General features: G+C 44.5%; 2 protein-coding genes across 2 annotated transcripts; both read left to right on the top strand.

The window, feature by feature from the left end:
• The first annotated feature begins 1218 nt into the window (after positions 1-1218).
• On the top strand, positions 1219-3895 carry LOC128708408 (dihydrolipoyl dehydrogenase, mitochondrial). The gene is made up of 4 exons (XM_053803384.1): positions 1219-1260; positions 1573-1722; positions 2480-3652; positions 3726-3895. Exons 1-4 carry the CDS (start codon positions 1219-1221, stop codon positions 3879-3881), a joined length of 1521 nt encoding a protein of 506 aa, XP_053659359.1. The 3' UTR covers positions 3882-3895.
• Positions 3896-5672: 1777 nt separating this feature from the next.
• On the top strand, positions 5673-11187 carry LOC128718769 (polyadenylate-binding protein-interacting protein 1-like). Its single transcript, XM_053812386.1, has 8 exons — positions 5673-5712; positions 7421-7683; positions 8693-9154; positions 9947-10117; positions 10188-10406; positions 10487-10591; positions 10670-10974; positions 11058-11187. The coding sequence occupies exons 1-8, from the start codon at positions 5673-5675 to the stop codon at positions 11185-11187; spliced, it is 1695 nt and encodes a 564-aa protein (XP_053668361.1).
• Positions 11188-13934: the final 2747 nt, after the last annotated feature.

Here is a 13934-nt window from a genome sequence, read left to right on the forward strand (position 1 = left end):
TTCTCGTCATGGTTAAGCCACGTGATACACGCTCTTCTCACGATGTACGTCCCGATTCTCGGAAGCAGAGTGTGTAAGCGTTCTATTGGAAAAAAGTAGCACTCTCTCGCGGTCATTTTACTGTCCTTTCGATTAGCTAATTTAATGTAATGTGTTTTGTTTTTCAATGCTATTTTAATTTAATTTCAATACCGCTAGTGTGATCGCGCTACACATTGCGGAGTGTGCAGCGATGTAATTGTACAGATTGATAAAGTACTTTTGACCCATTTCCTCCCCATTTTCTGCTCCCTTTCGTGGTAAAATTATATTTCCCCGTCCACTGCACATACTGTCAGCAGTTTTTATAAGTTGTAGGTTTGTTTTACGTTTTCCTCTAGCTAATAGGCAGCAGGCACGTTGTATGATGAACCAGTTTACTATTATTGCAACAAGATTACAGCCGCATGGAAAAAAAGAAAAGATATCCTTCTATACTCACCCCGTAGCGAGAAGGACTAGTACCCACACCATATTTTATGTATTTCTCCTCCCGAACACTTCCCCGTCCAACGATGCCAAACTGATGGAAGCAATGTGGCTAGAAAACTATAATTGATCGATGAGAAACATGTAAAAATAAAGAATAAAGCACAATGTTCGTAAAAGCTTTCATGTTGTTCCAAAACTGCAGGCGAACTATCCGAAACGATAAGTCTATCGTTCTAGTGTCTCCTTTATCTTCTATGCTCTGTAGTGTATGGAGTGCAAAGGGAAATTTAACGTGTTTCTAGATTGAAAAGCTTTTTATTTATCCCATAAATTATACATGAATATTGTTGAGAGCATGAAGTTTCTACAGGGATTGTTGAATAGCGAACATTGCAAAGCAAACATTTTAAAATTTGGAGAATCGCTCCAATGGCTGCAAGTGTGTCTGTGGATTTAACATGTGGCGTTCCCACTGTTCGTTTGAAAACTCAACGAAGCATTGTTACGTCAAAATGACGAAACGTCACACTGACGTTTGTCAGCAGATTCGCGAATCAGAAAAAAGTTTGCCGTTTGGTATTGCGCGAGTGAGAAGTGGACTTTTTGCGGCACACGAAACCACCCTACGACGAACCGGACCTTCGCGGGGCACTGACCACCTGAGAAAAGCATTCTTCCAATCTGTGCGCCGTATAGTGGGAACGGAAGGATCTACCCGGTAGCTGCTCGTATCAGCATTATACCATCATGCAGTCCAACATTCGATATTTGGTGAATGTTGCCGTCAAGGTTAGTAGTGCGTGCGCCAAGAGAGGTACGGTGTGTGGTGCGACGTATGCGACGGTTTTTTCTATACGTACCAACTCGCTAAATGGTAGAAGAAAAGGGATCGATTATGCAATCCCCACCAATCATCGCTGCCACATTATCGATGGCATTATGTTGCTGGACGACGCAAATGCCAACCTAGTGGCATGATGAAAGGTCGGATCGGCAAGAAAGCGTGCACAATGTTATGAAAATCCGTCCAAAACACGCCACTATTACACACCACCGGTTTCGATTCGTGTACGTCATCCCGGTTCCTTTCTCTTATTGTAGGGTAACGCAAGCCTTCGAAATCATGGCGCAGTGCTGGGTGCGCTATATGGCCGATACTACTCGACGACACACGATGCCGACCTGGTGGTTATCGGTTCCGGTCCGGGAGGATATGTTGCCTCCATCAAAGCCGCACAGCTCGGTATGAAGGTGAGTAGCAGAAATGCGTGACGGAATGAGAGAAGAGCACCAGAAGCAGAACGTCGACTATGGCCAACGGACAGCTGATAAGAGCTGATACACATGATTATTCGGTTGTGATAAAGTGGAGGCATGACCTGCTGCTGGTGCTGTTGTTGTTTGCGGACATTCGCAGTATGGACGTCAGATGTGTTTATGACGCGCGTAATAACATACACTGTGGATCCCAAGGTCACAGACACGCACGCACGCACGCATTGTGGACAAACAAGTGAAAGTGTAGTGGCCACAATCGCTGATGTCCCTACATTACTGGCTTGGTTATAAATAGTTCCTTAAAGAGTCCTTCCTAGCGTATCGGATGCCGAGATGGCTGGTACATATGTGTCCTCTTTTGACCTGTATGTGCATGTTGCCAACACATGTGTCTCGTTCCATAGTGCGCCTATAATTAAACAACCATACCATGTGGTATACTCGGTCAGCTGTGATTCTCGTTCGGGTTTTGGTTAATGGTTAATTTATGATTTACGTAATGTGTGATAGATCGATAAGCATTAGGGACTGTAAAGCTTAAAAGCCGTGTCGTTGGGGAAGATAATATGCCTTCTTTTCTACATGGTGGATTGTATTAATAAGGTGATCTTTTATGGGCACAATTCACACTGTTTATGGATAACGAACGAAGAATAATCGCATTAAGCAGTTAAAACGATAACCGTTTTGCTCTCCTAATACATTCCTCATATTCCATTTCTCTTACTAGACCGTGTGCATTGAAAAGAATGACACACTCGGCGGAACCTGCTTGAATGTGGGCTGCATCCCCTCGAAAGCACTGCTGAACAATTCGCACTACTACCACATGGCCCATTCGGGTGATCTTGCCTCGCGCGGTATTCTCGTGGAGAATGTACGTCTCGACTTGAGCGTACTGATGGGCCAGAAGTCGAAAGCGGTCAAATCGCTTACCGGTGGTATCGCGCAGCTCTTCAAGAAGAACAAAATAACACACATCAACGGATTCGGTACGATTACTGGCCCCAACACGGTGGTTGCAAAGAAGGCGGACGGTAGCGAAGAGACGGTCAACACGAAGAACATTCTCATCGCCACCGGCTCGGAGGTAACACCGTTCCCCGGCATCGAAGTGGACGAGGAAACGATCGTTTCCTCCACTGGTGCCCTCAAGCTGAACGAAGTACCGCGACGACTCGGTTTGATCGGTGCCGGTGTTATTGGACTCGAGCTCGGTTCGGTTTGGGGCCGTCTTGGGGCGGAGGTGACTGCCATCGAATTTCTTAACACGATCGGCGGTGTGGGCATCGACCAGGAGGTGTCGAAGAACTTCCAGAAGATTCTCACCAAGCAGGGAATGAAGTTCATGCTCGGCACGAAGGTGATCAGTGCGTCGAAGGGAGGCAGCGGTGTTACTGTGACGGTCGAGAACGTGAAGGATGGTTCGCAGCAGAATCTGGAGTTTGATGTGCTGCTGGTGTGCGTTGGTCGCCGACCGTACACGGAGGGACTCGGCCTGGAGAATGTAGGTATCGTGAAGGACGACCGGGGACGGGTACCGGTGAACAGTCAGTTCCAGACGATTGTTCCAAGCGTTTACGCGATCGGTGATTGTATCCATGGCCCGATGTTGGCGCACAAGGCCGAAGATGAGGGTATCGTGTGCGTGGAGGGTATGCTCGGTGGGCACGTACACATCGACTACAACTGTGTGCCGAGCGTGGTGTACACGCACCCTGAGGTGGCCTGGGTGGGCAAGAACGAGGAAGAACTGAAGGCGGAGGGTGTCGCGTTCAACGTCGGCAAGTTCCCGTTCGCGGCCAACTCTCGTGCCAAGACGAACAACGACACGGACGGTTTCGTGAAGGTGCTGGCAGATAAGCAAACGGATCGTGTGCTCGGAGTGCATATCATTGGACCGGTAAGATAGTGGAAGGGAAGAATGAATTGCTAGCTTTAGCTTGACCTTTGACCGACACTATTTACATTTTTAGGCCGCTGGTGAGCTGATTAACGAATCTGTCCTCGCCATGGAGTACGGTGCGTCAGCTGAGGATGTTGCACGCGTCTGCCATGCTCACCCGACCTGTGCAGAAGCCCTAAGGGAAGCGCATACGGCCGCCAGCTTCGGCAAGCCGATTAACTTTTAATTTGTAAAAAGATAAACAAACAACAAAACTCAACCACTACCACCATCATCGAGAGAGAGGGAGAGACCGTTTTGATGAAGTAAATCAGCAGCATGTGTGGCGTGTGTGAAATGTTAAACACATCGCAGGGTGTACTCTACTGTTTTCCCGAGTTTTTTCGATGTACAACTGCTTTTGTGGGGAATGGAGAAAAGAGAACAAGGCGGTAGAGATTTTTTGATAGCAAAACGATCGACGACAAATGTTGATGATGCCGGCTGAAAGCCAGCAATATGGGCAAAAGGGCGTTAACGAAGCTATAGCGAAGCAATTTATTAACCTCCATGGGAAATCCTTACAGTCCCTTTGTAAGTGTGAAACGCGAGATAGAGATAAATAACAATGAATGCCATTCGCCCGTTCCGTGCCACCCTTTCCGGCGGGATCACAAGGTGCAGACGGGGATGAAACAAGGGCATATAGCGTTTTTTGAATCTGGAACCATTGGATTAGTTTCTTTTTTTTTTGCTGTTGGAAACAGCGCAGTATGAAACGATGCGAATAAAATGAAACCCAAAAGCAACATTATTTATTAGCTCATAACTGAACGAAGTTGAGTTTTTTTATTGCTTGCGAACTTGTGTTGGGATTCGTACCAATTCCGTGAGAAATGTGTCGATGGATTCGAACTAGTAAAGGTTGATCATAGAAAAAATTGAGAAAGATAAAATGGTACTGGCTGGGGTCGTTGGGATTTTACTATGTTTTGCGGATGGTTCTGTATAAACGCTATTTGCTGAGTCTCCGCGGTACACAATTTTCAAAATCGCTGAACAATTTTTGAACTCGGAAGTGACATACTCTTCGCGTGTAGCAAGTTTTCAACCCAATGCTACAAACGTTTTCACGAGCATACTTTTGACAATTCGAACCATAAACGTCAAACCGCTCTTTGACACTAGCCGTGTGAGCGTGCGTGTGAATGCGCGTGTGAAGAAACGATTCGATGAAAATTATCGAGGGTGGAAAAAATACTAATCACGCACGTCAGACAGTCCGGAAAAGTGAATTGTGCAATTTGGTGAAAGAAAAAGGAAACAGTGCGGTGTAAAGATAAAAGTGGCGGTTCGCACTATCATTAATATATTTTCTTGCGCTTTGCAACACGCAGTGCGTCACGCATTTCTCGCCACGCGGTAGATAGAGGCGTAAAAGAACGGTGTTTGTTGGTGTGTTGTGTGGGCAAACGACGAAGAAGAAATAAAAAACACACACAAGGGTGTCCACGCGGAAGTAAGAATATATTCTATCACTTGAATAAATAACACACGATTCCAAACGCATACGCATGCAGAGTCCCCCAGCATAAATACGTAAACCGTGAATTAAACTTGTGCATCCAATCCTTTTTGAGGTCCTTTTCGCATATTCCTTCTACAAAGTGGAGCAAACGCATCATTTCCATTGTGTGCTGTGAGAGTTTTTCATTGCGGGAGTCGCTTCTTCCCCGTGCGTTCTTTTTCGTCGTTGCGTTGTATTGACCGTGAGAAGGAGGCTGCATGACCTGCGACGAAACGGCGACGTAAAAGCAGGATTGTGAAGAAGCAACGCTAGAAGGTTGAAAAGGTGACTGAAAAGCGACGGGAAAAAACGAGTGTGGCCTAACGAAAGTTCCATACCCACACACAGAGTGCACAGGCCGCATTACAATCATCCCAAGCAGGAAAACTAACTGGAAAAATCGCTCCGGGTGAACGGTGCTTCATTCTCTGCATTGCTGAAGATTATTCTTCACCATCCGATATCAACGCAATGGCTCAACCGGACAAGTATACCAATTTGCGTGCCCCAAGTGAGTAAAATTGCCGAATTGGCGTACAACGCAGGAAAGTATCGTTCGTTTTGAAGTGTTGTTTGTTGCTTTAGCTACTTGTGCATGACAACAAATGCGTTTATGCGATTCAAAGATAGGGAAATGCAAAATGCGTTCGAAAGCAATAGAAGCAGCAACTTTACGAACACAATCGTTGGTGGAAAATGAGAATCAAAAAAGAAAGATGGTCGCCATGAGAAAAATGGAGGATTGCATACGTGCATAAAAAGATGGTGGGCAGTTGCGTGCGTGTGTTCCAATTGATTCCATGTTGACACAATAAGAACACACAGTAAAGAAAAATTCGACAGCAAGAAAACCTCTTCAGGTGGAGAGACAAAAAAAACAGGTTGCTACGAATGGAAAGGCGACTTGCAACACGATACAACCGTAAGCTGTGCTTCATTGCCATGAAAGAAGGTCCTTTCCATAGCTTACTTTAATGTGTTGTGTCCTTTTAGGAATGTTTCTGCTGATCCGAATTTTCCGAGATGAAGGTTATAAAGAACTTATTTTTATTCATTACAATCAGTATCAGTATCAGTAGTATTTTTGGCATTAGAATAATCACACAGCAAAGCGTTTCAAATGTTTCCCGGGTATATAAACAGGAAACAACTGATCGTTTTTTTGTTGGAAATGAAACAAACAGATCCGTATTGTTGATCCTGCCGATTGTTGATTGAAGAGCTATCTGAAAAATCGACTTAATTATATGGAATTAAAACCCTTCAAATGCGTTATTTATGATAACGTTGGTAGATAGTCGAGTCAAACTCAAACTGCAAAGTATAGAATGTGGTGGGTTAAAAAAGAAATTACTTCACATGAGGAGCGCGTGTTCGGAATGAGTTATTCGATGCGTTAATTTTGTGTCTGCTTAGCCACCCATTCACCATGATTCATCGCCCATGAATGAAGTTCACTTCCTTGGTTGTGCTTCCCATAAACAAAATTCTACGCCATACCGGCTGTGTACGGTGCCAAAACATTTCTTGAAATAGAAACTGCAAGAGAGAACGAGCAGAGAAGAGGTGATTTCGGCTTCCGTTTTTACCTGGCAGCTGGTTTTGGGTTACGGAGAAAGTCATGCTCAGCGGTCGATTACTTTGCGGGCTGCAGGAATTGGTGTGTTGTTTAATTCGCAACTAAATTTCGCGGATACAGCTCCGAAAACCTCAATAATTCACCGTTATTGCAAAACCGGAACCCCCACCCACAAACATCGAAAAGAAAATAGGGTGTGTGTGTGAGTGTGTGCAGTAGATGAAATTGCACTTTTCCCACTCGTTCCGATTGCAAGCAGAAGCCCCCGTAACGCGATGAAAAGCTTGACGGTCATTGGCATCGTTTGTCAGCGCCTCTCGATCATCATGCGTGACACTGTGTAGTCGAACACTCTGCAAGTGCACACGATCGTAGACTGTGTTTCGTTCGGACTGTGCTTGCACAGCAGGGTTTGAACTCCGTCTCTATACAGGGTGCGTTATAAAGCGGACCAATTTCTTGGCGCCGAACAAAAATCTAGGAAAAATAGTTGATAACTTTATCAGCACACGAACCGGAAAGGTTTGTACTTTCTGCTGCACCTCAGAACGCATGCCAGCATAACGAACGATACCTTTACTCCGTAATGTAAACCATATCGACGAAAAATAAAAACGTTAATATCGATTTTAACTTTTAGAAAGCACCCTGTCGCCGCATGCAGCCGTGTTCGTACCGCATATCCCGTACAACCAGTACTTGGCACTTCATAACAATCCGCTCCCGTTACCTGGACCTCAGGCGTCACAATTGCATCAACGGTTAGCGATGGCACAGGTTGGCGAACAGACGTATGACTACAGACAAATACCGGTCCATCTCGCCGAAACCGGTAACCAATCGTCATTGCAGAATCGGTTAAGCAATATGCAGATTGCGGACACTGCTGATAATGGGAAGGAGGTAAGTGTTCCACCCGCCGGATACGGAGAGAACGAAGAATTGGTGTGTGTGTGTGTATGTGTGTCGAAAGTACTATCCTCTGCTATCCTTCTCTACAGTATCGGTTTGTATGTGTTTGATCGATGGTACTAGTGGCAGGATATTTTCCGATCTTCTGGCTTCTGTTCCGATCAGTTAAGCCTCATTCACTCAAATAGCTCAATTGTGACCTTTGCCTTACGGGCCATCAGCCTCAGTAAAGTTCAATAAGAAAAATAATATAAAACCCTGCTCCTTTTCATGGGGTTCAGTTTAGATTTGTCGTGTAGTAGGTATTTGTATTGAGTGGTTTTCATCTCTGCTTTCTCTGTGTCATTTGTGGGACATTTGGTTTTTGTTATTTTGTTTTCCGTTTTTTTTATTACATTCTATTGATTTCTCTTTTCTTAATTATTCTTCTATTCTTGTTCTATCCTATTATACATGATTTTCTTTGTTTTTTTCCTATCCATCTCCTATTTCATTTTCCTATCGTTAATTTTTGTTTTTCACTGTTATTATTTATCTGTGACGTGACATACGCTTTTCTTCTCTTGTGCTAACCCATTTATCGTCTGGAATCTTTAAACTAACCTATGTCTGTCGAACGTTAATCGCTCTACCGAAAACACTCGTGTCTCTAACCGACCAATTGCTCTCATTGTGTGTCGTCTTTCCACTGTACATCGGTCCCTGTTTCTGCTTCATATAATACACACGTGAATGCAATATATTGAATGTACAAAAATGCCCGATATGTACTAATATAATATGAATTCTTCTCGATTCTGTCTTGTAAAATGGCGCACTCCGATACTGGTTGCCTCACACCTCTCTACTTGGCCAACCGTCCAACCTGCACGCACACCTGTTCCCCGTTTTTTTTTGTGTACATAAACCTTGGTAATTGTTAACCCCCTCCCCCACCCTCACCTCCCTCCGTGTTCGGGGATGGAACAAACCTTGCAACTGGGCGCGCAAAACACCACAGTTCAATCATCATCACCAGCAGCAGCAGCAGCAGCAGCAGCATCATCATCACAACCAGCAGTCCATGCATAATGCGGTCCATCAGCACCATCAGCAGCATCGTGGCCAGCAGCATCCTGGTGGCCACCATGGTTATCACCATCAGCATCAGCCGTATACGTATGAGGTCGGATACCCGAACAACCACTACGTACAGCAGGGAGGAGGAGGTACAGGCATGGGTGGTGATCACCGAAAGTACAACAATGGTGGCCAGCAGCATCAGCAACCATACCAGCACCATCGCTCCCGGCAGCAGCACCATCATCACCATCAGCAGCCGCACCAGCAACGTCATCAGCATCAGCAGCAGCAACAGTATGGTGGCAATCATCATCACGACTATATGGATGGTGGAGGGCCTGCCAGTTACAATGCGGTGCCTACCTACTGGGATTCCAATTTTCAGGAAGCCCCCGAACAGGTAGGGTGAGAGGGGACACAGAAGCAGTGGGGGCTCTACAGGAAGAAAACGCACATACCACACACCATCCATAGTTCTTATGTGTATGTGTGTGTGTGTGTGTTTGTGTATCCAAAAGACCCCAATGAGCCCTCATCTTCATGAATGTCAGACAGAATCCTCTTCATCATTCATGAGCGAGCACATTTAACCAGCTTCGGAACGAATCATGCCTGCTACTTTCTTTCCTTGCATTCGTTTCTTGCTACAACTTGTCTTTTGTAAACTGTTTTAAGTAACAAAATCTTACATTTTATTTGCCTTATTAACTACTTCTTTCACTCACATCGCTAATGATTATACCTTTATGTAAGAATTCTGGTTAAACGAATGCCAAGATACCACTGTAGTGTGTTATTGTTCATCTGTACTGTATTGGGGGTGTTTTATATGTTGCACTACTTTCTGTTAATCTACTTTACATTTGTATATTTCACGCCAATGTTGCTACTAACCTCACAGAGCTGTGGATTTGTTTGGTTTTGCTCTGGTTGATTTTTGTGTCTCCCTTTTCCACTTTGTGGGTATGTTTGAATCTTTCGGTTTCGTTACACTTGTTTCACCGTTTTTGTTTCCTTTTTTTGTGTTTGTTTGGTTTGTGTTGCTAGCGTCTGTTTTTCACCACTTTCATCTCTTTTCATCTCTACCCTTTAACCTGCTTGCGCACACTTCCATTGCTGCGCTCGTCTGCGCTGTGCTTTGCTGTGCTATCATCGGCGCTCTATCATTGTTTCCCCCCGCCCATCGTTTCAGATATCGCACCGACAAACGGAAGTAATGGACTATCTGACGGAGGTGATTGCCGAACTGTTAGACAACCCGGGGATGTTCGACGAGGTCCAGAAGCAGCTGCCGGGCAAGTTGGGTGAATTGCGCCAAGATGATTTTGTGCTGAGCAGCACGATCGAGATGATTTTCGAGCAGGTAAGGAAATGGACGACTGTTAATGGTTTTCGACAATGTGTAATAATGTTCACCTTTGCTCCTACTCCAGTCCATCAGGGAATCCAACTTCCGCTACATGGGTGCGCGTATGTGCCAACTGCTGGACACGTTGGACTGTGGGCCAGACATATCCGTGCGACGACTGTTGCAGCTCAAGATGGAGGACCAGAACTGTGAGCTGCAGCAGTTTATGTCGAAGGAGCAGGTGAAGGTACGCGGCGCCACACTCTTCCTAGCGGAACTGTACATGCAGCTGCGAAATCCGCAGGTACGATCGCGATAAAATGGCTTGGCGGAAAGGAAAGGAAAGGTGTTTCATGTGTTTGTTTCTGTTACACTTTCTATCAGGATCCTTTCGATAAGATTATTCCGGAGCACATCATTAGCGCGATCGAGATTTTGCTAAGCAAGGAAGGACCGGAAAACATCAAATGTGTTTGCCAATGTTTAAAGGTGTGGTTGAGAACATTCGGTTTGCTTTGCGTTGTGCGTTAATCAAACATTATTATCTTCTTCGGCCATGGCTGCTAGCTCTGTGGGTACGAACTGGAACAAGACTGCCGTGAAAAGTTGGAATCGATCCTGAAGAAGCTGCAGAGTCTGACAGCGATACAATCCTCGTCGGAAGCGATGATAAAGTCGGTGATCGAACTGCGCAAGAATTCTTGGGGCCGTAGTGAGGAGATCGCTCCCGCAGCCGTAGCGCCCGGTCCCGAGTATCAACACGAACCGGTGTTTTACGGTCCCGATGGCAAAATGTTGACGGAGGAGGAAAGTTCCTTCCTGGCGACTAACATTGAAGCCACCGGCGGGCAAAATGCCCACAGCAGTTACGAGTAAGACACGGAAATACCACACTGAAACCCTTGTGAGACACTCGAACTAATGTTTATCTTCATTTTTGTGTTGCTTTCCTCAGCGATGATGATGAGTACGGCATTGTCGATGACGATCAGGAGGTGCAGGAAGCGTATGCGGAATTCTTACAACACAGCAATGCCCAAAACCGGCAGCAGCGACCAGCAGTGCGAAACCGGCCTGACGCATAAGGGGGATCCATCGGGCACCACAGTTTGTCTCGTCGATGCTTCCCTTCTGAATGGTCTTCTTCGGTTGGTTTGGTATCGTGTGATTGGCCACGTGCATCACACCTAAAACCCCACACCACACAACCAATGCGGGAGGGGGCGTCGAGGAAAGGAAATGCAACCGAAGTAAAGTAAGGTTTATCCAGCTACAACCTCTACACTTATACATTCAAATTGTCGATAGAATAGAATGAGATACTTCAAAGAAACAAAAAAAAAAGATAAAACCACATTAGCAAACAATGAAAAGAATGGTAAAACAAAAGAAGAAAAAAAAACCTCCAGAGAACCTTAGCAATAGAGTAAAGCTAGCATACAACAAGAAGAAAACAAAAAAAAAACATTGAAGAGTTAAAGTAAGGCAAAAATGCCACAGGGGAAACGAAAACCTATTTAGTCTAATGGAGAGAATGATATAAGAAAAGTAACACTTAACAGCGCATTGTGCGCGATCGGAGAGCTGCATTTTAAACTGTGCCCAAATGAAAGTGGTATTTTAACGTATTTCTTTTCCAACGCTTGTATTTGTTTGTTCAACTTTTGAAAACTGTGCAACAATGCCGAGATGCCGGTGATCAGTTGTAATCAGCCCGGCCCAGGTGGATGAGTGGGAGATGGTGCACCAAGTCAACCAGCTTCGCAACGGATGGAAAGCAATTGTATGGTGTATAGTGGTACCCCGATTATAGTGATTTCGAAGGGTTTTCTTAATGTTACGGTATGGCTTTTTTTCGTACGCTTGCGTATAAGAGTTGAGCTTCCGCAATGCTCAGGAAATATTACATAGGATTGTTTTTTGCTCCCAACATACAAACACACACACACACAGCTACTCTCGAAAACTCCGTTTCATGATCTCAGCAAGCAAGGAAAAACAAAGCACCCCAAATTTAAATTACAGCTCTTAAACACCATACAAAGATCGTGTGTGTGTGTGTGATTGTAACGTTTTTGCTTTGTCAGTTCTGTCGTTAATTTTTGTTCTCGGTTCAGCTCAAAATGTTCGATTGTGGTAAAATTTGTAAGCTTTAACGTAACGATCCCGTAATGAAATTTGCGCAATGCATGTCCCATTCATCTGCAAATCCACTTTTTTACATGAATTCGCTTTTTGGTTAGGAATGCACAAATTGTTCTCTGGAATATAAAACGATGAAAAAAAAACTAATAAACTATACGAAAATGATTTGATCTGCTTTGTTGTGCTTTTGGCACTGTACAAATGTATCCGAATTAGACATTGTTATGGAATACATGAGAATAATCTGTTTCCGCGTAACTGCCCAAATGTATGCATTTCGGATATTACAACTTAGCATCGCTTTGAGAATGTCCACCCAACACACACACACAAACCATCCTTTTAAGGACATCATTTTGTCAGTTTGTTTTTCGTTCATTGTTTATTGCTAAAATATAGTAAATAAAAGTTAAATAATTCCACAGTACGATTATAAATACAAAACGGGAGTGTGGGCGGAGGTGAGGCTTCCAATATTTGTTTCTGTTTTGTTTTGTTTTGTTACCTCCATTGTACGCTCTTCTCCTTTGTTTGACGCAACACCGGCTGTTTGTTCGCGTCTATTTAGCGATGTCCAACCATCGACCGGGGGGTGGTGGTTCCGTCGTTATGATCTATTCTTGACACAACCAACAGCCTAACATACAATGAGGGACGACACATTGGGACACGTGATCGTTAGTTAAAGTTTCTTTAAAGATCCTGCTTGGCTTTGAACGTAATATCGCACATGAACCGTCCGTTTAGTATTTCATTCCTACACGGTTTCTGACCTGACTGGAACAAACAACCGTTAAAGAGTTTGAAACACGCAAGAACTATAATTCGTTGGTCTTATCGGCATAAGATTGGTGATGAACCTGTACCAGAGTGTCGCTCAGAGGATTTTCCCAACAAAGCATCACGCCGCTCAGACTGTCTGGACGTTTAATGTCAAGTATTTTAAATAAATAATTCAAATCCATCAAGTTCCTCCAATCGCCAATATAGTTGCGTCCCATAACGCTCAGAGTCGTCCCCCCTGTCAGTGTCAAACATCGCCAAACAGAACCCAGAAAAAAAGGCTACCGGGTGCGTCAACCTTATTGAGAAATGATGGTGTCCCTACTTGTTACATTTTGTTGTATTGTTTTGTAACAGTTTTTGTGTGGTATTATTTGTCATCACCTTCCACTCTCGTTTGTTTGTTTGTTTATTCTTCTCTTTTCTATTTCAAACATTATGCTGCTTGCATGGTTAGTACGAGTGTCTGGGATGGCGCCACCCACAATCCTACTAATTCCCCCTCTCCCCCCGTGTTTAGTATTTTTTTCGCGGACAAACACACTCTCATTCGTTCTCGCTACCTTTCACTCGCTCAGTACTTTATACACAGTTCAAACCCGTCGTCCAGGCACCTGATATTGCAACCGCACGGTTAAATTTTGTTTGCACCATCACCAATCGCACCCAATCTGTTCCATTCCATTGTTTGGTTCCTTCCGGTCGCACGAAACTATCCCATTCTGTTTCCCTTTCGTTCCCGATATGGTGGATGGTTGGCGATGCCCATATGTCTAAATCTTGATCCTCCCATACGCGCGCGCGATCCCTTGTTGCTCATTCCTTGCAGGTGTGCGCCACAAAGTGAAACAAAAACTCCCTTAATATTACACACTCCCAACATACCTTAAGGATATCGGATTTT

The sequence above is a fragment of the Anopheles marshallii genome, chromosome 2, assembly GCF_943734725.1.
Source record: "Anopheles marshallii chromosome 2, idAnoMarsDA_429_01, whole genome shotgun sequence".
Lineage (NCBI taxonomy): Eukaryota > Metazoa > Arthropoda > Insecta > Diptera > Culicidae > Anopheles > Anopheles marshallii.